The sequence below is a fragment of the Saccostrea cucullata genome, unplaced genomic scaffold (genome assembly GCF_032062105.1).
Source record: "Saccostrea cucullata isolate Sc308-1 unplaced genomic scaffold, CSIRO_AGI_Scuc_v1 ctg9634, whole genome shotgun sequence".
In the NCBI taxonomy this organism is placed as follows: domain Eukaryota; kingdom Metazoa; phylum Mollusca; class Bivalvia; order Ostreida; family Ostreidae; genus Saccostrea; species Saccostrea cuccullata.
The window spans coordinates 1-24997 of record NW_026925205.1 but is presented as its reverse complement, the minus strand read 5'-3'; the positions used below and the strand labels follow the sequence as shown (position 1 = coordinate 24997).

General features: G+C 34.0%; 3 protein-coding genes across 4 annotated transcripts; 2 read left to right on the top strand and 1 right to left on the bottom strand.

Annotated features, from left to right (window-relative positions):
- Window positions 1-38: 38 nt before the first annotated feature.
- On the top strand, window positions 39-12231 carry LOC134268348 (ubiquitin-conjugating enzyme E2 T-like; the record flags this gene model as incomplete). The annotated part of the gene is made up of 4 exons (XM_062750588.1): window positions 39-167; window positions 828-926; window positions 1084-1170; window positions 12027-12231. Coding segments are annotated over 4 exons (462 nt in total), but the record flags the coding sequence as incomplete, so codon positions are not given.
- Window positions 12232-14523: 2292 nt separating this feature from the next.
- Window positions 14524-22706, bottom strand: LOC134268347 (hepatoma-derived growth factor-related protein 2-like). Of its 2 annotated transcripts, XM_062750586.1 has the most exons (10): window positions 22650-22706; window positions 21849-22030; window positions 21482-21527; window positions 21245-21309; window positions 20735-20845; window positions 20306-20437; window positions 19292-19413; window positions 18578-18813; window positions 16999-17088; window positions 14524-15679 (listed from the first exon to the last, which is right to left on the bottom strand). In XM_062750586.1, exons 2-10 carry the CDS (start codon window positions 22021-22023, stop codon window positions 15283-15285), a joined length of 1374 nt encoding a protein of 457 aa, XP_062606570.1. In that variant the 5' UTR covers window positions 22024-22030; window positions 22650-22706; the 3' UTR covers window positions 14524-15282. The 2 variants fall into 2 exon arrangements, with proteins under 2 accessions (XP_062606570.1, XP_062606571.1); XM_062750587.1 differs by lacking the exon at window positions 20735-20845.
- Window positions 22707-23445: 739 nt separating this feature from the next.
- LOC134268349 (zinc finger and BTB domain-containing protein 18.3-like) lies at window positions 23446-24994 on the top strand (the record flags this gene model as incomplete). The annotated part of the gene is made up of 3 exons (XM_062750589.1): window positions 23446-23580; window positions 23729-24603; window positions 24715-24994. Coding segments are annotated over exons 1-3 (1281 nt in total), but the record flags the coding sequence as incomplete, so codon positions are not given.
- Between the last annotated feature and the right edge of the window lie 3 nt (window positions 24995-24997).

The following is a 24997-nucleotide window of genomic DNA, read 5'->3' as shown; positions in this document are numbered from 1 at the left end:
AGTCACCATAAGGAACATAAGTTAAATCAGTGTAATTTAAAAATGTCTGTTGTCTTTACAGATATCCGTTTGAGCCTCCAAAAGTGAAGTTCCTGACCCCCATATACCACCCTAACATTGACAGCGGGGGTAGGATATGTCTAGACACACTCAAGATGCCTCCAAAGGTTAGAACATTAAGGTCTAAAAATTGTTACATGCTTAAATTATTTTGTTGAACTTCAACGCCTGTCCACTCCTGCTTAAAAAGTGAGAGATGCATGGTGATGAGGGTGTCTGTTTGTTTTTCTGTTACACTTGGAGGTACCCACCCCTTATCCTCAACTCCTCTTTCACCACTGAATAGAGTTATAAATAAAACTTGCACAAAATCATTATTACATAGTGCCATAGTGCATCTACTATCATTTTGATAGGACACAAATTTGGGGATTCCTGTACATACAAAACATTGCCATTCTTTTTATAATATTCAGGGTAAACCATCTCTTGTCCACAACAATTTAATTTTATATACTATTTAATAAAGTTTAAAATGACTTTCACAGAAATTACATAGTGCCATTAAGACCTCCTATTTTACATTTTGATCAGACATTTATCTGGGGTTTCACAAAGTAAAAGGTGAACATTACCATTCTTGGTACAGTACTTCACTAAGATTGAATGGTAACAATACTCCAGCATGTTAAGTGCAAGTATTTTAAGAATATTTTAAGAATGCCAAAAAAAAAAAAAAAAAAAAAATTGTGAAATTAAAATGGCCAATAGAAAGCGGTAGTTCTGTTTTGATAAGGTTCTGATCTTTGGTTTATTATCTGGTACAGGGAGCCTGGAAGCCGTGTCTGAATGTGTCCACTGTGTTGACCAGCGTCCAGCTGTTAATGGCGGAGCCTAACCCCGAAGATCCACTCATGACAGATATAGTATGTCTAATATCATTAATTAGCTTTTGTTAACAAAAGATGGGGAGGAGGGGACCTCTACAATGTGTAGGGTGTGTCAAGTCCCTTGTAAAATTTTGTATTAAATTTGCAAGCTTTATTGGAGCAGAGCTCAGTTTCCGATATTTGAATTTTTCAGTCCAATGAGTATCAGTACAATAGGGCAGCGTACATCCAGACCGCCAAGGATTGGACGAGAAAACACGCCATGGAGGATGTCATACAGGTGAGGGGTTATTTACAAGCCAGAATGTGTGGGGCGGGTCCTCTCAGTATGGGGACCAGTCCAGTTAGGTCATGATAATCTGACATCAATTATCCATGACAAGATCATCAATAAGGCAGGAGCTGTTTTATAGGATGATGCTCCTACTTTTAAGACCAACTACACTTTCTTGCTCACCCGAGCCAAAGGCTCAAATGAGCTTTTTTGATCAAAATTTGTTCATTTTTAGCTCACCTGAGCTGAAAGCTCAAGTGAGCTTTTCTGATCACATTTTGTCCCGTCCGTCTGTCTGTAAACTTCTCACATTTTTGACTTCTTCTCAAGAACCGCTGGGCCAATTTCAACCAAACTTGCCACAAAGTATCCTTGGGTGAAGGGGATTCAAGTTTGTTCAAATGAAGGGCCACGCCCTCATTCAAGGGGAGATAATTTGGAATAAATGAAAATTTGGTGGCATATTTTAAAAATCTTCTTCTCAAGAACCACTGTGCCAGGAAAGATGAAACTTATGGAGAAACATCCTCAGGTAGTGTAGAGTCAAGTTTGTTCAAATCATGACCCCCGGGGATAGGGCGGGGCCAAAATGGCCGACCAAAGTTTTACATAGAAATATATAGGAAAATTCTTTAAAAATCTTCTTCTCAAGAATGACAAAGCCGTAATTCATCATATTTATATGGAAGCATGCTCAGGTAGTGTAGATTCAAATTTGTTCAAATCATGACCCCCGGGGATAGGGCGGGGCCAAAATGCCCGACCAAAGTTTTACATAGAAATATATAGGAAAATTCTTTAAAAATCTTCTTCTCAAGAATGACAAAGCCATATTTCATCATATTTATATGGAAGCATGCTCAGGTAGTGTGGATTCAAGTTTGTTCAAATCATGACCCACGGGGAGAAGGCGGGGCCAAAATGGCCGACCCAAAGTTTTCAAAGATATATATAGGAAAATTCTTTAAAAATCATTTTCTAAAAAATAGCAAATCCATGATTGGTCATGGGACTACTTTTGGATTTAAACTTTACAATAAAAAAACCATTTTCTACTTTTTCCTACCCTTAGTGCTCAGGTGAGCGATGTGGCCCATGGGCCTCTTGTTTGTCTATGTCAGCATTTTTGTTGGCATAGTAAACTTTTTACAATTTCATCTTCTCCTCCTACTGGATGCGATATTGAAGTACTAAACTATGAGAAAATGAGAGCGGAACATTTTTTTTTGATTGGTTGCTGCATTACTAGATAGAATGTTCTATCGTTGAAATGATAAATGTCCTACGGACCCGGTTTAACGATAGAATTCCTTCCGTGTATTCTCAATGTAGCAAAGTAAACACGGGCGATAACTCGTACTACCTGGTAAGTGCATTTACTATGAACAACTAAGAGAGTTCCGAACGTTAATGGCATGTAAATTTGAAGCGAGAAAAAACGTTGAGAAAATAAGTTGAATTTCCGTCTTTATTTTTGGATTATATTTTAGGTTTAACTACTTACGCAACCCCAAAAAAGGTTTGTTATAATTAATTTGGAAGTTACAGGGATTTTCAGTGCAAATCCCTTTGAATTCTTCAAAATCGTTTCGCAGCAATTCTGCAATTTTTTGCTGCATTGCGAGTGTATGGGAGGTATTCTAACTGTAGTGAGGGCTTGTCCCGAGACACAGTTAGATTATTCTAACTACTGCATTACCAACTTTTTATTTTATCAAAATTACTATAAATCAAAGTACTGAAAGTACTGAAAAGCGGTTAGCATGCTTTCATCTAATATGTACCGAAAAAGTGCATAAAATGATGATATTTAAGTATGCATATCTTTGTCCAATGTCATCAGAGAAGAAAAACCCAGACATTCTGTTTTTGTAATACTTTACTCAATAGTAAAACCAATAACATTCCAAACTGATGTCACAGATGGATGCAATCTAATTAAAATTAGATGTTCCGAATCCGCTACTGCTTCTCAAACATCTAACAACATCCTATTTGGGGTCATGTAAGAGTGAATCTTCGATTAGGCAAAGAAAATGGTTCCTCCGAAATCCTGGCTAATAGTTCAGATGGGTTTCTTGTTTTCACCACCCAACCAAAACACCCGAGGAGTTTTGTAGTAAAAAGATATGCATTGCAAAAGTTGTGTTATGTATGACGTGTGGGATATCTTGTATAGTTTGTGCTCTTTCGTTTGCATTATTCACGTTTAGATGCCAGACTGTAGAAGATACATGAAATTTATTCCAAAATTACTTTAATTCAACGTAAGACAGTATCATTAATGATGATATGTAGCCGTGGAATTAATTTGAGAACTGTTTACCGAGGCTTGAATCTACATGGCCAAAGTGTTTGTGTTTACTTGTACATGTATTCATAATTGAAAGGTCGCTCTGATGTGACCCCGAATGGGATGTTAGATGTTTCAGAAGGGTAGCGGATTTGGAACATTTAAATAAATTTTAATAAGATTGAAATGCATGTTTCAAAATTTAAACATGAGATTTCTTCAGTTTGAAAGACAGGAAGTGCATTTTTAAAAATTCTCTCTTGATGGCATCCAATTGTTATGGATAAAAAAAATTATGTTGATGTTGAAAATTTCATTGTCTTTTATTCTCTATTGAATCTGAAATTAGGTAATTGTAAAGCCTACTATAACAAACAACTAAAAAAATGACAAGTTAAATTCTTTAGATTAATGGATTTGGAGTAGTGTAGATCTACAGCTGGCTAGTCAGAGAAAAAAGGATGGCTGAGGAGAGACTTTGTAAATGAATTGATATCAGAGAGATTCAGTTGTGTAGGCTCATCGCGGCAATATAATTAACCTGTCAACGAGGGATGCTTACTTTTTCTAGGCAACGGATCCCACCTCTTGAACTTTCAGGAGTCAGCTTTTCTTCTAAAATCGATCATTGATCATTCTGTATTTTGATACAGATACTGAATACTTCCTTTAGTAATATTATAAACTACTACTTCTACGGGAAGACTGGCGAGTAAACAAGATTATCAAGCTTTATGAAATATATTTTATTGACTTTTCAAACAAGTAAATGTTCGAATAAAGTAAATGGTATATGAGAATCATTTGAAAGAAGTCTTGCACAATATAAGGCACAATATCTAGATAAGGACATATAAGGTGTTTTTATCATATACTCTTCATGCAATATTGTTCTCAAATAAAACATAAAAAGGAAAGTTGTGTAATCAATCAATACTAGTATTTAAAAATTCAAATGTACATTAAAAATCAGTGTAACTTAAGAAGTTATCAGTGTCACTTTCTTCAATATGTCGGTTAAACAATATACACTGATTTCTTTTCTATCAATGTGCCTCTAAACACCTATATTTTAATTTTATTCTTCTCAAACGTTTAAAACAATAATCGACAAATTGGACAAATTCAAATTTTAAAAGTATTTTCACAGCTAATAATACGTTCCCTAGGAATTGATCAAATTTTCAAAACTTATAAATAAGCATTAAGTATATATTTTAAATTTTTGCTAATTGCCAAAATTTTTCATACCCCATTCTTCTGTGAAAATAATATCGGTTGATTTTTAGAAGGGGATCACAATGCTGATTAAAATTAATATATATTTTTCCATTTTTTTTTCAAAATTGATTTTACTACTTTAAGTGCTCCATTATTTTTTACAAAAACTAATAGTAAGTAATCCCTTATGATCGATTGTTATAAATTATCAAAGACGGAGTAGAGAATTCATCCCTGGGAGCAGAGCTTTTATAATCTGTTTATTAGACAGAGAAGAAAAGAGAAGAAAAACAAACGTTTCATAGTGGAGGTAACCCTATTGTTTCCATAAAACGTTACAAAAAGTGTAAAACTTACAGATGCGTTCGGTGTTTTTATAAAAGCGCTTTTCAGGTATTAAATTAATAAATGGTGTTTCTTAATACTTTGGCAAGGAAAATCAAACTCGATCGAGAGATTTGCTGATGTTTTTACAGTCTGTAATAACCTCAAACCTGCAGTATAATAAGCATTCAAAAATAAACTAACAGTTGCCAGAAATCGCGATCGCGCGATACACATGTAATTAGGACCAAATTCTCAGTTCTTAAAAGTAAGTGTTGTAAGTATTGTCAATGCTTTGGTAAATATACTAATAAGAATTCGATATAATCGTTATAATAGCCACTCTTCATACACAGCATACACTTCGTTAGTACGAAGTGATATACTAAGTAGTAGGGGCTGGCTTTAGTCAGACTTCACAGCATATTGTCAATCTCTAACCAGGGGGCGTATTACGCCGACAGTATACAAATCATTTGCTGAAGTTACTGTTGTCGATAGGTAGGTCCTTATGGAAGTTTCCGGTTTTGGTTGCAGAAGGATAAGGTTACGAGCGATAAAGCGATGCCGATAGGTAGCGCCTTATGGAGGTTTCCGGTTGCCGACACATGCCATATAGCGGCTAGCGAAGCTAACCGCTTAAAAACATGGTTCATTTTAAATTTGCCTTTTTGGCCCTGTGAATTTCTGAAAAACTGAAACTGCTTAGTTTTAGTTAACAATGCATTGAATATCAGTTAGATCTTAACACTTTGGTGATTGCGTATCTATCAAAAATGACGTAATTTTCTTGCTTGTCAATGCATCATGATGTCACGAAGTGCGTCAATTTCCTGATGTTCGGAAAAGATATACAGTGGAGCCTCATTTATCCGGACGCTTTGGTTCCCAAGCAAATTGTCCGGATAAGTGAAGCGTCCGGATATCTGAATTCTATTGATTTCTATTCCAGGTATTCTGTATTTGTATTGTAACTCTTTTATGTTTAATAGAAAGATTAATGCTATCATATAGAAATAATAATTTATTATTTTATAGACTATACCTTTAAGCTGGCGGAAATGCCGACTCGCGCTCTCTTTGCCGGCGGTGTAGACATAGTTGAAGCTGGAGAGCAGAATGACCAGCATTGGATATAACGCTGCTTATATGGGCAGATTTTTAATTACCCAGCTTATTTTTACTTTCTTCTTCCTATAAATTGATGAACATAGCCAAGCGAATTCTCTCATTTGCAGCTTTGATTACACCCAAGCGAGCTGTCAGTATCGAGTCTAATTTTAATTTGAACACTCGTCCACGCTAAATCTGACATATTAAAAATTCACGCAGTAATCATCCCAAGCGAAATCATTGATTGTCTAAAATTATTCAAATTTGATTGAATGTTTTAGTTTGTTAGCTCTACTGGTCAGAGACCAGAAGAGCTTATGCGATAGTAATGCGTCCGGCGTCCGTCCGTCTGTCTGTCTGTCTGTCTGTCTGTCCGTCTGTCTGTAAACAATTTTTCTAAATGCTACTCCTCCTACAATTTTAGTCTGATTTTAATATTACTTGGCACACAAGTAAACTGCACTAAGATACATAGAATAGTGCATCGGTTTTTAATTTCGATGAACGGTGTTGCCATGGTTACTAAAAATAGAATTCTCTGTGAAATTCCTTTAAAACACTACTCCTTCTACAGTTTTGGTCTGATTTCAATATAACTTGGCACACAAGTAGACTACACAAAGATACATAAAATAGTGCATCGGTTTTTAATTGTGATGTTCGGTGTTGCCATGGTTACTAAAAATAGAATTTTCTGTGAAATTCCTATAAAACGCTACTCCTTCTACAGTTTTGGTCCGATTTCAATATAACTTGGCACACAAGTAGACTACACTAAGATACATAGAATAGTGCATCGTTTTTGATTTCGGTGAACGGTGTTACCATGGTTACTAAAAATAGAATTCTCTGTGAAATTCCTTTAAAACGCTACTCCTTCTACAGTTTTGGTCTGATTTCAATATAACTTGGCACACAAGTAGACTACAGTAAGATACATAGAATAGTGCATCGGTTTTTGATTTCGGTGAACGGTGTTACCATGGTTACTAAAAATAGAATTTTCTGTAAAATTCCTATAAAATGCTACTCCTTCTACAGTTTTGGTCTGATTTCAATATAACTTGGCACACAAGTAGACTACACAAAGATACATAGAATAGTGCATCGGTTTTTGATTTCAATGAACAGTGTTGCCATGGTTACTAAAATAGAATTCTCTGTGAAATTTCTTTAAAATGCTACTCCTTCTACAGTTTTGGTCTGATTTCAGTATAACTTGGCACACAAGTAGACTACACTAAGATACATAGAATATTCCATCGGTTTTTGATTGCGATGAATGGTGTTACCATGGTTAATAAAAATAGAATTTTCTGTAAAATTCCTTTAAAACTCTACTCCTTCTACAGTTTTAGTTTGATTTTAAAATAAGTTGGCACACAAGTAGACTACACAAAGATACATAAAATAGTGCAATGGTTTTTGATAAGTACAAACCAGTAGAGCTACAGTCTCGACAGAGACTTCTGGTTTTTTTTTCCGATGATAACTGCCACCAATCTACAGACGAAAATTACACAATACCGATTTGTGTGTGCACATGTGTAGACAACGAGATTATGAAACTACGTCGTCCCGTCTATAAATAGAAAAATATTTAAAACCAGCTCTGTACTAAAATTATAAATATCTCGCAGATAACAAATAATTGAATAGAAAATTGTTTTCTGTTACCGACACAGTTAATTTGTTTATTTTTATTTGTGTATCGATCTCTCGTATATTATGACCATAACCACCTAGCATGCTTAATCTGTGGACTAATCATCGTAAGTCATTCATAACAGGTCACAGGTGATCGTGTTGTAAAAACAATCAATCCGGCCAGTGTTTTGATAACAATTATCACTCAGTTCAGGCGTGAATGTTGACAAGAGTGGAAGTACAAATTACAATTTACCGTCCGGATAAATGAACCAATTTATAACGTAAAAATACATTTTGTAGTAAAAAAGAGCCGTCCGGATACGGAACGCGGAATTCCGGATAAATGAGTCAAAATTACGTTAAAAAAATCCGTTCCCGAGAAAAATCGTCCGGAAGGTGAAGCGTCCGGATATCTGGCGTCCGCATATCTGAGGGTCCACTGTACAATAAAGTGCCCCGCCACAGCATGATACTCCCGTCAAATATTGTTCAATAATCATAAATTGGTTGGGGTGCAAGAAAATCAGGTAACCTTGATTAACAGATTGACACAGATTTCAATTATCTAATTTCCATTTCTTATCATGTTTAAAATATTGTAAATACATCTCTAAGAGACTTGCAGTGTAGGGATTAATCAAACAAATAATACATCATATAATTCTAAACTGGCTGTGTTAGAGCTTAACAAATATCCATCTGCAGTTTTAAATTGGTTATTGCATATTTTATGAAATAATGGAAATGCTACAGTCTAATAATAAAATCAAAAAAGAAATTATTCTTTGGACTATAAAATTCTAAGTGAGACATGACTGCAATTTGTTGCAAATATATAAAAATTGAAATGTAATTTTTTTTTAATGAACACATGTATGATTAGTTTTAATCATATTATGCAATACTAATTTAGTTTTAATCATACACTAAAACATCAATTTGTTTTAATTACATTACACCCATTGAAAGATCTTTATCTGGACTTTAGCCATCAAGATCTCTTAATTAACACAAGCAACTATGAGGCCACTTCTTTTTGCCCAACTCCCAAGAGATAAATTAAGATAGCAGCTGCATGATCAGATCTAGAGATGCTCTCTCCAGTTAGCTCCCGACAATAAACTCATTAATTTCTCTCTAATTTGATGCACATTTCTGCTATCAAAATTCTTCTTGACCAGTGCTTGATAATTATGCCCATGGGACAAACTGAATTCCTCTCAAAACATTAACATTTGTTATAGATTGCTGTAAAGTATATGATGAAAAAATATGTTTTTACTTAATTTAACATTTTTTAATAAGGATACAACTATATTTTTAGCTCTACTGGTCAGAGACCAGAAGAGCTTATGCGATAGTAATGCGTCCGGCGTCCGTCCGTCTGTCTGTCTGTCTGTCTGTCCGTCTGTCTGTAAACAATTTTTCAAAACGCTACTCCTTCTACAGTTTTGGTCTGATTTCAGTATAACTTGGCACACAAGTAGACTACACTAAGATACATAAAATAGTGCATCGGATTTTGATTTCGATGAACGATGTTGCCGTGGTAACTAAAAATAGAATTTTCTGTCAAATTCCTTTAAAACGCTACTCCTCCTACAGTTTGGATCTGATTTCAATATACCTTGGCACACAAGTAGACTACACTAAGATACAGAAAATAGTGCATCGGTTTATTATTTCGATGAACGGTGTTGCCATGGTTACTAAAAATAGAATTTTCTGTAAAATTCCTTTAAAACGCTACTCCTCCTACAGTTTTGGTCTTATTTCAATATAACTTGGCACACAAGTAGACTACACTAATATACAAAAAATAGTGCATCGGATTTTGATTTCAATGAACGGTGTTACCGTGGTAACTAAAAATAGAATTTTCTGTGAAATTCCTTTAAAATGCTACTCCTCCTACAGTTTTGGTCTGATTTCAATATAACTTGGCACACAAGTAGACTACACTAAGATACAGAAAATAGTGCATCGGTTTTTTATTTCTATGAAAGGTGTCCATGGTTACTAAAAATAGAATTTTCTGTGAAATTCCTTTAAAACGCTACTCCTTCTACAGTTTTTGTCTTATTTCAATATAACTTGGCAAACAAGTAGACTACACTAATATACATAAAATAGTGCATCGGTTTTTGAATTCCATGAGCAGTGTTGCCATTGTTACTAAAAATAGAATTTTCTGAGAAATTCCTTTAAAATGCTACTTTTCCTCAAGTTTTGATCTGATTTCAATATAACTTGGCAAACAAGTAGATTATACTAAGATGCATAAAATAATGAATCGGTTTTTGATTTCAATGAACGGTGTTGCTGTGGTAACTAAAAATAGAATTTTCTGTGAAATTCCTTTAAAACGCTACTCCTCCTACAGATTTAATCTGATTTCAGTATAACTTGGCACACAAGTAGACTACACTAAGATTCATAAAATAGTGCATTGTTTTTTGATTTCGATAAACAGTGTTGCCATGGTTACTAAAAATAGAATTTTCTATGAAATTTCCTTTAAAACGCTACTATTTCTACTTTTGTCTACAGTTTTGGTCTTATTTCAATATTACTTGGCACACAAGTAGACTACACTAATATACATATTAGAATAGTGCATCGGTTTTTGATTTCGATGAATGGTGTTGCCATTGTTACTAAAAATAGAAATGTCAGTGAAATTCCTTTAAAATGCTACTCCTTCTACAGTTTTGGTCTAATGACAATGGCTTCTTTTCTCATCCTTTGTTATAAGTACAAACCAGTAGAGCTACAGTCTCGACAGAGACTTCTGGTTACATTTTTTAGGATTATGAAATTTAAAATTTAAAAGACTTAGTTTTTTAAAAAAATTAACTTAAATTAAAGGTCACAGTGACCTTGAAATAGGCCGCGACACACCTTCTACCTTAGATGTATACTTTTACCAAGTTTGAAAGCTCTATGTCTAATAGTTTTCTAGTTATGAGCCGGACAGGATTTTTCCATATTTGGCTATAGCACCTTTATTAAAGGTCAGAGCGACCTACTTTTTGTGCGCGACACACCATCTACCCAAGAAGTATCAGTTGACAAAATTTGATAATCCTAGGCCTAATAGTATTCAAGTTATGAGCCGGACACGAATTGACAGACGGACGGACGGACGGACGGACATGAAGCCTATAACATAATACGTCCCGTCTTAAGACGGGCGTATAAATATGGCCAATTTTTAAAGCTATTTTCCTATATTTAATAAAGAGCACAACCTCTGATCTAAAATCAGCAACTAGTAAATGATAGAACTGTATCTGAGGATTAAAAGACATGTTTTATTCTTTAGATCAGAGAGTGCACTTATATTATTTTTCTTCACTGAAAGTACTCAAATTTACCTGTTTACCTTAGAAAAGCCTTCTCTCTTTATATGTATCAGTCGAAAACTATATAATTGTTTTAAAACAGCTAATAGAGACAAAAGGGTTATATTATCGATATCAAGTAGTGTAGGGCTGTATCAATATATCGATATATCGATACGTATCGATATTCAAGAATCATACCGTATCGAAAAATAACTTCCAATACGTCTCAGATATACAGTTTAACTTCTAATTCTGTTAAAAAGATGGGAATTTTAATCACTAAAGATTATATTTCACTTTTCTAAATTAAAAATGATCAATAATTATATGATCACTGATAATTATTAAGGAAATAACACAGTTTTTATAATTATTATAAAATACATAGACAATGTTATTTTAATATGTTGATTTTACAGACATTAAAAGTTTAAATTTGAAGTGTTTTTTGTGATGACAATGAGTCAAGAACTTTAAAATGGGTAATGAAACGCTAACTTTTCATAAAATTCATGCATTAAATGATTCATAAGCCTTTTTTTATTAACTTTTTTTAGAAACCAATATATCGCATATCGCTTTAAAAAATATCGTATCGTATTGTATCGAAATATTTTGTTCAATACACAGCCCTAAAGTAGTGCATATAAGACTAATAAAATAGGAAAAATGTGTTGTCCCCAGATTTAAAAAGAAAAAAAATGAAAGGGGGGGTTCCCAGCTCCTAAGTGCCTGTGAATCATCCAAAAAATGCATGCTGATTTTTTGTCTATGAACTCCTGATGACACTATAATCTTAAATTAAGAATATCTAGAATATCTTGATAAATTATCACTAGGTTAGGTACGTTGCGTATTTCAGCGATGAATATCCTCCTTGTAATTTTTGAACATATATTTTTTTATCATTACAGGGTAAAAAGTCCACAGACTTAAAACAGGAAGATTCTTCTGAAGGACCAGAAAGTGTCAAGTCAGTAAGTGAGAAGAATAAAGATCTCAAGAGAAGCCATTCCCCTCAACCAATGGAAGACCTGACTAACAAACTCTCCAGACAGTGATGAACTCTGATTGGATAAGTCTAAAATTCACCCAATGATGGCCAATCAGATCAAAAGTTCTATAAAACATCCAAGATTTAACAGAAAGATATAATAATTCATCAATAGATTAAGGTCAGACGAGACGTTCCTCAAAATCTGTTTTACATATCTTCGTAATGTATGAGAAATATTCAAAATTTTCATAACATTCTGCTTTCTAAAGCAGTTTCTACACGTTTTTAAAAAATCCAAACACTTAAACATTTGAAATTGGAAAATTATTTTTCTTCCCCAAAGGATTACATAAGAAAAACTATCCCTGATATCTTGCATAAATGCCTGGTAAGGTACCACAATTTTTTGTGAGTAAACATGTTTAAGTAGCAGCACTTCAATGACAAACTCTTAGAAAAATTTATCTATTATTTAGGAACGTCTCGTCTGTCCTTAACTGTGATAGTTTCACTCACAAACAAACTTGATGAATGTTATAGTTGATGATATAAGTGAAGATAGATAGACATTGACCTACATTTAAAAGTGAAAAATGGAAATATTTATATGAAAATTAGTCTGAAATAGAGATATGGTGAATTGACTAATTATAACATGCTCAAAAAATAAGGAATCCACCTCTGTAAAGTATACTATACGATGTTTATCTTGAGTATCCTGTGATGTGTTCACTGTGCATATTCTAGGATATGTTTACAGTGAGTATTCTCTGTGTTTACCGTTCATCTAGATGATATAATGCATATATTCTAGAATGTGTAAAACATTCAGTGAAATATTCTATGATGTACATGCATGTTTACAGTACATGTTTTATTATACAGTGAGTATGTCGTGTGTTCAAGGAATGCAAGCATATAGTCATCTTCAATTTGTAACTATCGTATATAATCAGAACACTGTGATGTCTGATTTATGAGAAATCATTACATGTATTTATGTCAAGCATCTCTAGATGCTACTGACTGACAGTTTAAAGAACATTGAAGGAAAAAAAAATAAAGAATTGACACATTAATAATTTTTTGGTTTAATATCTTTTTCTCCAGAAAACATGATGACATTTAAAAATAAACTTGTTTGTTTGTCTGGGCTGAGAGCTTAGATGAACTTTTTAGATAAAACTTGGTTGTCTTTCTTTTGTCATTTTCTTTCATTCTAACTTCTTTTCAAGAACCAAGGGCCAATTTCAACCACTTAATACCACCAAGCATCTTTGTTGAAAATTTACTGTAATGTTAAGAATGTACAGTGTATAGACTGTCTGATGTGCAAAAATCTTGCTTCGTTAGTCTCATACCCTACATAAATATTTTGGAGAAAAGCTGGACTACTAATATATTGTGCTTAATATTGTAATTAAACTTATAAATCTTATTCCAGTGAACATAAACTTTAATATATATAATAATCATGATCTTAGAGACAAAATATTCCTATTAAGTGACCCCTAATATCATGAAATTTTCAAAAAAAAAAGGAATAAATTGTCTCCCCCTCCCTCTGTAATGTTATTAACCCTATTCACAAGAGTGAAGACACTTAGTTCAGGCAAACTACATGTATTTATTGAACTGAGATATGAAATTTAACAACTCATTGTAACAATATAATATAGAAATATGCATGCATTAATTGTTAAGTACATAAAAGTAAATATAATTGAAAACATCTAAAATAACTTGAAAAATAAAACCTGTAAATAATCAGTTAAGAAAAAAACCTGGGGGATATGTTTTACATGTACTGTATAAAGATATATATATATATCATTCAAACAATTAAAAATGTTAACCATACTATGTATGCAACATATATTTTATGTGTCAATAAAGGAATATAGGAGTACATGTACATTTAATCTAGGCAATTATGAAATGTTTGATTTAATTATGACATTTGAGCTACTCAATACAGTGTATCACCAATGTATAATTATAATATATCACATAGCAAATACATGAAGAAGGTGTATAGCATGTTATGTAATCCACAATGAAGATGGGGCTGAATGCCTAATATACAATGCACCGAGTCTACATATTTTTCATGTAGAAAATCAGCAATACCTTTCTATAGACAAAAGAGTATTGTGTCTATTTTTCACTTTTTAATGCAATGTACAGTATAAAGTACATTTTATTTAATTAGATATTTTACATTTCACTGCATTATAAGGAGCAACAGTTCAAAAACAGAAAATGCAATAGACATAAATGCTGACAGCACTAATAAAGATCGATGCACATTGTGGCCCATAAAGAAAGCAAAATATATGAATCAGAGTAACAGTAAAATGATTACAACTGTATATGAGGAATAAAATGAGCAATTTTAATGCATATTTTATAAATTGTAATGTAGGAATAAAATGAGCAATTTTAATGCACATTTTATCTGAAATTGTAATGTAGATATGCATAGTGAATATTCATGCCTGAGTGAATTACTTTTAAGATGAGAAAATTTCTCAAGTAAAGAAAACTTAAATATACAATTTATTTAAAATGTTCAACAAACCACTTAAAAATGTACAAGGATATACAGTAATAAATGTATAAAATGTGAGTTGATCATCTTTGGATTACCCCGGTAATACTCTATATCATCTACAAACTAATGTATTGTAATGGCATTCAAAGTTCTATGGCTTGTCTAGATAGTTTGTTATGAGATTCTGATGTCGATCATATGGAGGGATTTAAAACATGAAAGTTTATAAAAATCAATAAAAACACAAGTATATGTAGGTTGTAAAATAAAAGCATGACACATGATAAAATCATGTGATACATTAAAAATGCTTTTATGATTTATGTATGGTTCTGGACGGAATATACCTTTATACATCATTGCTTCATTCAGAGCAATAAATGCAGAAAATGTTTTCTTGTACCCTTCTTACTTATTCAACTAATATAAAAATAAAAGTCCTTTTTAATACTCAATTAGAAAAATCTGCTTTCATATAACAGTTGAAAGAGATTATTGTTATATTTACATTGATGTTTTGATATAAGCATTGATGGAATTGAAGTAGATTGCAGTTGTACAGGGGACTTTGATATGCCTGTTTGATTTGTGTGTGATATGGTCTGACCTCTATACAGTTTTAAACATGTTTAATGTCTGCTTCCTCCACATTCCGCGGCCCTGGCTCACCGGTTTTCCAGAATATCTCCACACACCTGACATGTCTACAGCACTTGGCAAACTGTTCCAGAATTTTCTTCAATATCTGAATTATTGGAGTACACACAAGTTTCGATGTAACACAACAATTCCAACAGAAAACACCTGTTGGCTGCATAAAGCCGTTGAACAAAACTGACAGTACAGGTTTCATGACATATTCACCGGTCGTCATGAAAATTCCAATAAATATGGGCTGGAAGACGTATTTAATAATGTACTTGAATAGTTCTACCACAAACAGGATGAAGAAACTGGTCACAATGCGTAGTGCTCCAAAAAACTCCTGCCAAATTCTCTGGAAAATACCCTCCAATCTGTAACAAAACAAGCATACTACAAAATGTATTTATTGATTTATTTATTACTTAATAAATAAAGAGAACCAGAAGTCTCTGTCGAGACTGAAGCTCTACTGGTTTGTACTTGTAGCAAAGGAAGAGAAAAGTACTTAAGCAGTTGGGAATTGAAACTTTACAACAGCAATAAATAGAATAATGATCATTGATAAGGTCTTCTTATGTTCTTAAGTGTTTACTACTTGTGTGCCAAGTTATATTGAAATCAGACCAAAACTGTAGGAGGAGTAGCATTTTGAAACAATTTCACAGAAATTTCTATTTTTAGTAACCACGGCAACACCGTTTATCAAAATTAAAAACCGATACACAGAATTATGTATCTTAGTGTAGTCTACCTGTGTGCCAAGTTATATTGAAATCAGACCAAAACTGTAGGAGGAGTAGCATTTTGAAAGAATTTCACAGAAATTTCTATTTTTAGCAACCACGGCAACACCGTTTATCGAAATCAAAAACCGATATACAGAATTATGTATCTTAGTGTAGTCTACTTGTGTGCCAAGTTATATTGAAATCAGACCAAAACTGTAAGAGGAGTAGCATTTTGAAAGAATTTCACAGAAATTTCTATTTTTAGTAACCATGGCAACACCGTTTATCGAAATCAAAAACTGATACACAGAATTATGTATCTTAGTGTAGTCTACTTGTGTGCCAAGTTATATTGAAATCAGACCAAAACTGTAGGAGGAGTAGCATTTTGAAACAATTTCACAAAAATTTCTATTTTTAGTAACCACGGCAACACCGTTTATCGAAATCAAAAACCGATATACAGAATTATGTATCTTAGTGTAGTCTACTTGTGTGCCAAGTTATATTGAAATCAGACCAAAACTGTAGGAGGAGTAGCATTTTGAAACAATTTTACAGAAATTTCTATTTTTAGTTACCACGGCAACACCGTTTATCGAAATCAAAAACCGATACACAAAATTATGTATCTTAGTGTAGTCTACTTGTGTGCAAAGTTATATTGAAATTAGACCAAAACTGTAGGAGGAGTAGCATTTTGAAAAATTGTTTACAGACAGACAGACAGACGGACGGACGCCGGACGCATTATTATCGCATAAGCTCTTCTGGTCTCTGACCAGTAGAGCTAAAAACAAATAATTCAATTTCACTGTATAATTAGTATAGTGTGCCCTAGCTAATATCTGGTCTAAGATGTAAGCAGGGGCCATAAAACGTTGATGACCTGATTCACTTGATCTCAGTCTCACTTTTACCGAAAAAATTAGTCCAATTAAATTCTAGACATTCATGATTACCTGTCTGCAATCTTGGGCATCAAAGCTTCTTCTTCTTCATTGTCCACCTCCAGGTATTGCACTGGTCCATGTCCAAAGTAGTAGGTCATACTGTTAACATACAATACATACCAAAGTAGTAGGTCATACTGCTAACATATAAAAAATACCAAAGTAGTAGGTCATACTGTTAACATACAATACATACCAAAGTAGTAGGTCATACTGCTAACATATAACATACCATTAAAGTAGTAGGTCATACTGCTAACATATAACATACCATTAAAGTAGTAAGTCATACTGCTAACATATAACATACCATTAAAGTAGTAGGTCATTCTGCTAACATATAACATACCATTAAAGTAGTAGGTCATACTGTTAACATATAAAACATACCATTAAAGTAGTAGGTCATACTGCTAACATATAACATACCATTAAAGTAGTAGGTCATACTGCTAACATATAACATACCATTAAAGTAGTAGGTCATACTGCTAACATATAACATACCATTAAAGTAGTAGGTCTTACTGCTAACATATAACATACCATTAAAGTAGTAGGTCATACTGCTAACATATAACATACCATTAAAGTAGTAGGTCATACTGCTAACATATAACATACCATTAAAGTAGTAGGTCATACTGCTAACATATAACATACCATTAAAGTAGTAGGTCATTCTGCTAACATATAACATACCATTAAAGTAGTAGGTCATACTGTTAACATATAAAACATACCATTAAAGTAGTAGGTCATACTGCTAACATATAACATACCATTAAAGTAGTAGGTCATACTGCTAACATATAACATACCATTAAAGTAGTAGGTCATACTGCTAACATATAACATACCATTAAAGTAGTAGGTCATTCTGCTAACATATAACATACCATTAAAGTAGTAGGTCTTACTGCTAACATATAACATACCATTAAAGTAGTAGGTCATACTGCTAACATATAACATACCATTAAAGTAGTAGGTCATACTGCTAACATAGAAAACATACCATTAAAGTAGTAGGTCATACTGCTAATATATAACATATCAAAGTAGTAAGTCATACTGCTAACATTAAACACATACCACAGCCAGACTGGCAACAGCAAAAGAACGTAACAGGAAAGGAGAAAATGCATGGCCAGATCAGAATTGATCCTGCCACTAATGAGGTGTGCTACCAACTGAGCTATCCAGGCCAATATCCAATAACAAACTCATTATATGTTTTTTTTCCCTTTTTTTTAAATTTATCTTTTCCCCATAAAATATTAAATTAACATTATTTCGAATTATTTGATTATTTTTACTGCAATGGATACTGTAAGCCATTTTAATATCAGTGTTAAAATTTCACAATTTCTCAAAAAGTACCAATCGCAATTCTTTTAATTTCAAGCTGTAAGAATTAATTTAATTAAGTTTTTAAAAGGATTTCAACATCTTTAAAAACTAATGATAGCATTCACGATAGGTTTAATTTTGCAAAAAAATGATAAATCGCGAACATAGTGAAATTAAAACAATCTTGAATATTTGCCAGTCTACAGTTACACACTAGCACTACACCATGACTTACCCCGCTTCCTCTTTGACAATGTAAGGTGGCGCCATGTTGGCTGGTTTGTAGTCAGAGAAGCTGATATCGTGGTCCTTGTCGGGTGGCTGGCCCTGCTCTTTGACCTCATTGTGGGGCTGAGCCTGGAACATGTTGTGTGCGGGAGGCTCCTGTCTTTGGACGGCTGCCCGGACCTGGGCCACATCCACTGCATCGTAATGACCCTCATCCCGGTACGTAGGGACAGACTTACCCTCCTGTAATCAGGGTAGATTTCAGTTACTCAGTAATTAAGACTAATTATAACACACATCATAATGACTCTTGTCACGGTACATGGGGACAGACTTACCCTCCTGTAATCAGGGAAGATTTCACTTAATTTAGACTAATAATATCATAAACTGTAATCATAATATAATAGTAATTTTAAAATCATAGTATAAGATAATAAATATATGCATGTTGGCACAGTATATGTGCATTTTTTTTCTGTGGCAGACTATCACTAAATATTAAAAGGAATGTTTAATAAATTGTCTCTTTCATGTTCTTTTAACAGTGTTTAACAAATAATCTTTAACATGAGAGTATTTGATAAATGTTTAGTAAATTCACATCATTTCATAGTTTTCCCATGACTATCAGCACAGTCAAATAGCTTTTGTTGAGATGATTGGATTTTATGTTAAGGGAGTTAACTCTTTCTCATGTGTGTTGCCTGCAGGCTATTACCTTTTTTTTCTTTCCTTTGTTGCTACGATTTGAGGATCTACCAAGCTTATTCCCAAAACTGGCCCAACTTTTCCATGTGTTCTCAGACCTGTTGGTTAGTTGGCCTTCATCTGCTTTAATATCTGCTCAATGACAAACAATTTTAGAAGTAATTTAATATGAGCACTATAAAATGCATGCTTTATTAAAAAAAAAAATCATGGAAAATATCATTGTGAAGAAATTCTGGTTATTTTGAGAAATACAACATTGATAAGTTTATATAATGCCAGCTACTGGTGGCCTTCTGTCATAATGCAGATCAATTACATGAGTCACTGAGTGCCTAGTCAGCTGTTTACAATCACATCTTCTATGACCCTTTAAATCAAACTCGGAAAAACACCTCAAATGTATTTACATCACTTTGTTTTAAAAATCTTTAGAAAATGGAGTCACTTCAGATTTATTAAAACACTGAGTTGAAAGTACCATCTAGCATATATTTTATGTAATATCTTTATGTTCAGTGAACTTAAACTTCATATTATACAGATAAGAGATCTCAATCCCACATTTCTTTTAAAATTTATGATAAGGGGGATCATCACAGATGCCTACAAAACCATTAGAGGTAGTTTTTTTGCTTGTCAGAAAGGCTTAAAAGTTGCAATTGTGGTACCCTACTGATAGCCTAATTGAGTCCATACCTATTGTTTGACTCTTCATCATAAGTCTTATCAGGATCAGTGTAATTTTGGTCCCTACCTCTTCTTGACTCTCTCACTTGAGTCTAATCTAGTATCCTAATGATAGCTTAATTTAGTTCCCTACCCTCTTCTTGTCTCTCCAGTCTGAGTTTAGTCTGGTATCCTTCTGATAGCCTAATCTAGTTCCCTACTCTCTTCTTGATTCTCCAGCCTGAGTCTAATTTAGTGCCCTACTGATAGCTTAATTTAGTTCCCTACCTTCTGCCTGATTCTCCAGCCTGAGTATAATCTAGTGCCCTACTGATAGCCTAATATGAGTCCCTACCCTCTGCCTGACTCTCCAGTCTGAGCCTGAGTGATTCAGCTTCCTGTTCCTTCTTTTTCTCTGTTTTAAACGTCTCTCTTAGCTCCCTCAGGGTCTTCTCATCTTCATCTGTATCATCCCAGGAACCTGTGCCTGATCAGGGGACATAATCAAATATCATACACAGTGAAAAATAAACTTATTCTATCATATTCCTATTTCTTCTGTCATCATCATCAATCACATACTGATGAGGTTGTAGAGTGAAAATATTTTTCACACACAGTTAACAAATCTACTGACATCCACTGAATTCTTATTTCCAGGTTATTTATATTAATACTGCTAGCTGAGAATAATTTCAAAAGTTCATCTTTGGATTTCGATGAGCTGTATTAAAATGACAGAGTTTAAGTTTGATAAGATTGTTATTGAATTTTTTTGTCTTACTCATTATGCTGTCTTGTGATGCCGGGGTTTTCCCTTTTGTTGTGACATCATAAGTTGTTCCCTTTTTGTCTTTACCGGGAGGAGGCTCTGTTTTCTGGGGTGTAATGTTCCCTAAAATATTTAACAGAGCTACTTAAATATGGGTAATAAAAAGTCCAAAGGGCAACATCACTTAACTGACTTATATAGCGCTCTAACTGAAAAAAAGAATGAGGAAAGAAAATCCCTTATAGTGCTCACAATGCAGCAGACATTTTCTAAACTTGTAATAAAAAATGTTAAAATCTCTTAAAGTCTTTTGTTTGTCATAAAAATATCTAGATTTGGACTTATTATTCATGAGAGTGTTCATGCACTTATTCCCAAGTGGGCAATATTCTTGTTTGCTCCTGGGAAAAAGACCTGTGTTTTTATCCAGTTAAAATCGGAAAATAAAATAATTTTTTCACTTCGAACTTTATAAATCTTGTGAACTCTCTCAGTGATAGAATGCTAGAGCATTGACTGTACCAGAAACAGCTGGTCTGAAGTTGTAAGGAGGTGGGCTTTCTTTTGACTTCTTCTGTGGTTGTTTACTGAGGAAATATAAAGAATATTTCGATCACATTTAATTCAAATAATTAGTCTCAAGTTGATATTAAGCTTCCTGTCTTTAATAATATATACGTAAAAAAAGGTTTTGAGTCAAAAATAAATTCACATCGTCTTTTGTAAGGATTTCTTTCCATTTGTTTGTAATTGACGTACTCTTTTCTTACGACTTCTGCATAGGTGTAGTCCTCAGGAGTCTGATCTAAAAAAATAAAACGGCCATAGATAACTCAATACACATCATGATCTAAAACAATAAAACAGCAGAAGAAAACTCAATACACATTCTGTGTAGTCATTCATTTTGCTATTCATAATTTCTCCATTCTTATCAAGCTATGAAAAAATTTACTACTCTGTTCTTTAATCATAATTTAATTATAATGACCCCCCTTCATGCCTTAAATCATTATTTCTTGACTAAGTTCGGGTTAAAGGGGCCAATTTAAAAATTGCTTAAAACCTGAAGTTAGCAATACTTAAACAAAAACAGCCTTGGGAACAGATGTGATATATGACATACTGGCTGGGAGGGAGGTCCTCTCCTTCGGTTTGGGTCTCTCCACGACGGAATCCTGGCGACTAGCCTCCTCATCCTCAATCTCCGGGGGAACGGATCGCTTATCCCCCGTCTGTCGGGGAGAAGTAAAATCCAGAGTGCTGTCCCATTCAGAATCGGTTTCCTCATTGTCATTCATTTTAAGCCTAGAAATATAGATACTGTATCATCACTGTTATTCTTTAAGATAATATTTTTTGATTTGAGAAAAATATTGGTTCAAGGGGATTTGTTTTCAGGAATGGCAGACAAACATGATTCTTTACTGAATAAAGATGTATTTAGGTCAAATCTGACTTTAATTTTGATTTGCAGATCAAATACACTAAACCAGTAAATGTCATATTTGTTTTAATGATGTTGGCCTTGTAATTAGAAGCAAGCTAAACGAATTACGGGCACTGGAAGGTTATGTTTACAAATACTGAGTAGATCTACATTGTATTTGCATGTTACATGCACATTCTTAATTAGTATTTAGTCTATTTACTTTAACTTCCAGTGCCCGTGAAACGAATTAAGGAGGCGAATGTTGGATTCCAAATTGTTTTCACATACTTTAGTGATAAAATATCTCAATTAACAGTGACAAGTGTGTACCTTTGTGTTTACATTCGGTACCCGTATCAAAATCTGCAGCAAGGTATTACACATTTCAAAACCTGTGTATTTCGGTTTCTGTTCTTTGTATCATTTGATTGAAAACATTGCAATGAAAAAAAAATTATCATTTGTTGATAAAAATGAAAGGAAGTTAAATTGTACCTGGCAATGTATCAAACCTCTTGTCGAGTCTTGTCAGAACTTGAGGCCAGTCGGGGGTTACCAATGTAAACTTCCGGTACAAAAAAGCTTTAAACTCATTTCAGGTGGTCCTACAATATCCGGATTATTTAAAAGGCTCTCGTTGGACATCATGATTATTTATTTATTTATCAAATTCCGTAGTTTTAAGATTTTAATAAGATAATCTTAAATAATTTTGTAATCGCTTCTGGCGATAGTAATTGTGAACTTTTTTTTTTTTTTTTAAAGAAAAATAAGTCGGGATCGTCATTCTTCAGAAAGTGAAAGAACAATATGACAGATTCAGATTAAAAATATTACAAGCCTTAAAAGCGAGTTTTCCTGCTTTAGTGACGTCCTATGTTTTGATTGGTATCCAGTAGTAAGTGTTTAATATTTTCCTCTTTTGTATTAAGATTTTAGCAGAAAATTCAACATTCTTTCTTTTAAAGAGGTATTATAAGTTGCAGAGCCTCTTACAATAAACACGTGATTTAGCAATGTAGCTTAAATTACCTACGTAGCTTCATTTTTCTACCCAAGCAAACTTTTCTTTGCTACCAAATCAAACTTATTTCCTGAATTTTTATTTTTTTCTCTCAAGTAATATCGACTTGTTCAAAAATTAATGAATAGGCCAAATCTCAAAAAAATGATATTGATAATATTTTCAAATGCAAGTTATTTAAATTAACATTAAAATGATGGAAAGACCTTCCTGATCTTGTGGTTTGCGTATTATAAGCACATTTTTTTTAAAAAAAATCAGAATGTCCAGAACAGAATGAGTTATCAGAAGTTTTACACGAATCCCATCCACTCCAGCTCCCTGCTTTGTCAGCTGGCCTCGATGTGGAAAAATGATATAATGTGTGACGCTGTCATACGAGCCGGCACAGTCAACACAAAGGTAAGATAAACCCAAGTCAAATATTTAAAATTTATCCAGATTTACATCTTCATGCTTTTAAAACTCAGTTATGTACTATTTGCATGGCAAATAAAGTAATTTAGTAACTTTGTTTTTCAAATTCTCATCTAACTTACCCTTTTCTCAGGCTCATAGAGTGGTTATGATGGCAGCATGCCCTATGCTGCAGTCGATGGAGCATGCAGCATCAGGATCCCAGCTAGAGATTCGACTGTCCCCCGATATAAAGCAGCAGTCTGTACTGTCATTCCTACAGTACCTATACGAGGGCTTTATTATGATAACAGAGGACAACTACAGAGATATTGAGAAGATAGGGCGTCTCTTACAAGTGGACAGTGTTATCAAGTGCTGCGCTGATTTCTGTAAGAGTCTGGTGGACCAAGTTGGTACATTGTCCAGCAGAGACCAGTACCGCTATTCCTTCTGTGATATGATTGAGTTCCGTCATGTCCGCACCTCAGAATTACACAGAACCATGCCAGACACTCAGGTCAAAAGGTCACATGATCTGTCTCATGATTCGTATGTGAAGAAAACTAAAAGAAGACACAACAGCAGTCAGATGACAACCACCACAAGTAACTATGGCAACATATCTGACCAGTCAAAGAGTCTCCAGGGTGGAGATGTTCTACAGGACAGTTTAGAGCTGGTACAGACAGAGCCAGGAGATAGGGGAGGATCGTGTCTGAGTGTAGGGGTGGGGGTGGTCAGTCACAGTGAACCTAATAAAGAGACCAGTGTCGTGACCCCCACGGAGGAGTGTTGTGACAGTGCTACTACATGTACTCAGCCTTCAGTGACTTTATACTCCTCTTCAGTGCATTCTAGAACACCAGTTTCCTCCTCAGCTAAAACTCCTGCTACCTCCACTGCAACACCAAACAGTAATGAGGAGACCCCTCCTCCAGATATCAGTGAACGAACTCTGGTGAGAGCTAGTGATCAGGAGTCGGAGTCCTGTGGTCCCAATAAATACACAGGATTAAAGTCACAAAGGTACGTGCAGTATATACAATAATAGAGAGAAAAGAATTTGTACAATGTAGTTTATATGTCGTACGTTGAATATAAGACCTGTGTACTACCAGGTAAATAAAATAATTGCAGGTCAGAGTCTGGGAATCAACTTGGTCTTGATCTGAGCATTGTTAAGGTGGAATCTGGGACTGTAGACCAAGAGAGACACCAACTATTGGAGCAAGAGCAGGTGGCTTCAGAGTACAGGGACACTGGTCAGCCACAGAGGTCAAAGTCATCAGAGATCATGGACACAGGTCAACAGCTTAACACTAGAAGGTCATCTGTCGAATCAGCTCAGAGAAAGTTAGACAGTGACACTTCACAGAATTTCAGGTGTAACTCTGGGATACAAAGGCATTCAGATAATCCG

Bases quoted from the DNA above. Each gene is read 5' to 3' on its own strand.
- LOC134268347 (XM_062750586.1), bottom strand. From the start codon at position 22,023: ATGAATGACAATGAGGAAACCGATTCTGAATGGGACAGCACTCTGGAT. The intron at 21,528-21,848 runs GTATGTCATATA...TTATTTTTTTAG, and splicing joins GAGGACCTCCCTCCCAGCCA to ATCAGACTCCTGAGGACTAC. The intron at 15,680-16,998 runs GTAATCATGAAT...GTTTTGTTACAG, and splicing joins ATGCCCAAGATTGCAGACAG to ATTGGAGGGTATTTTCCAGA.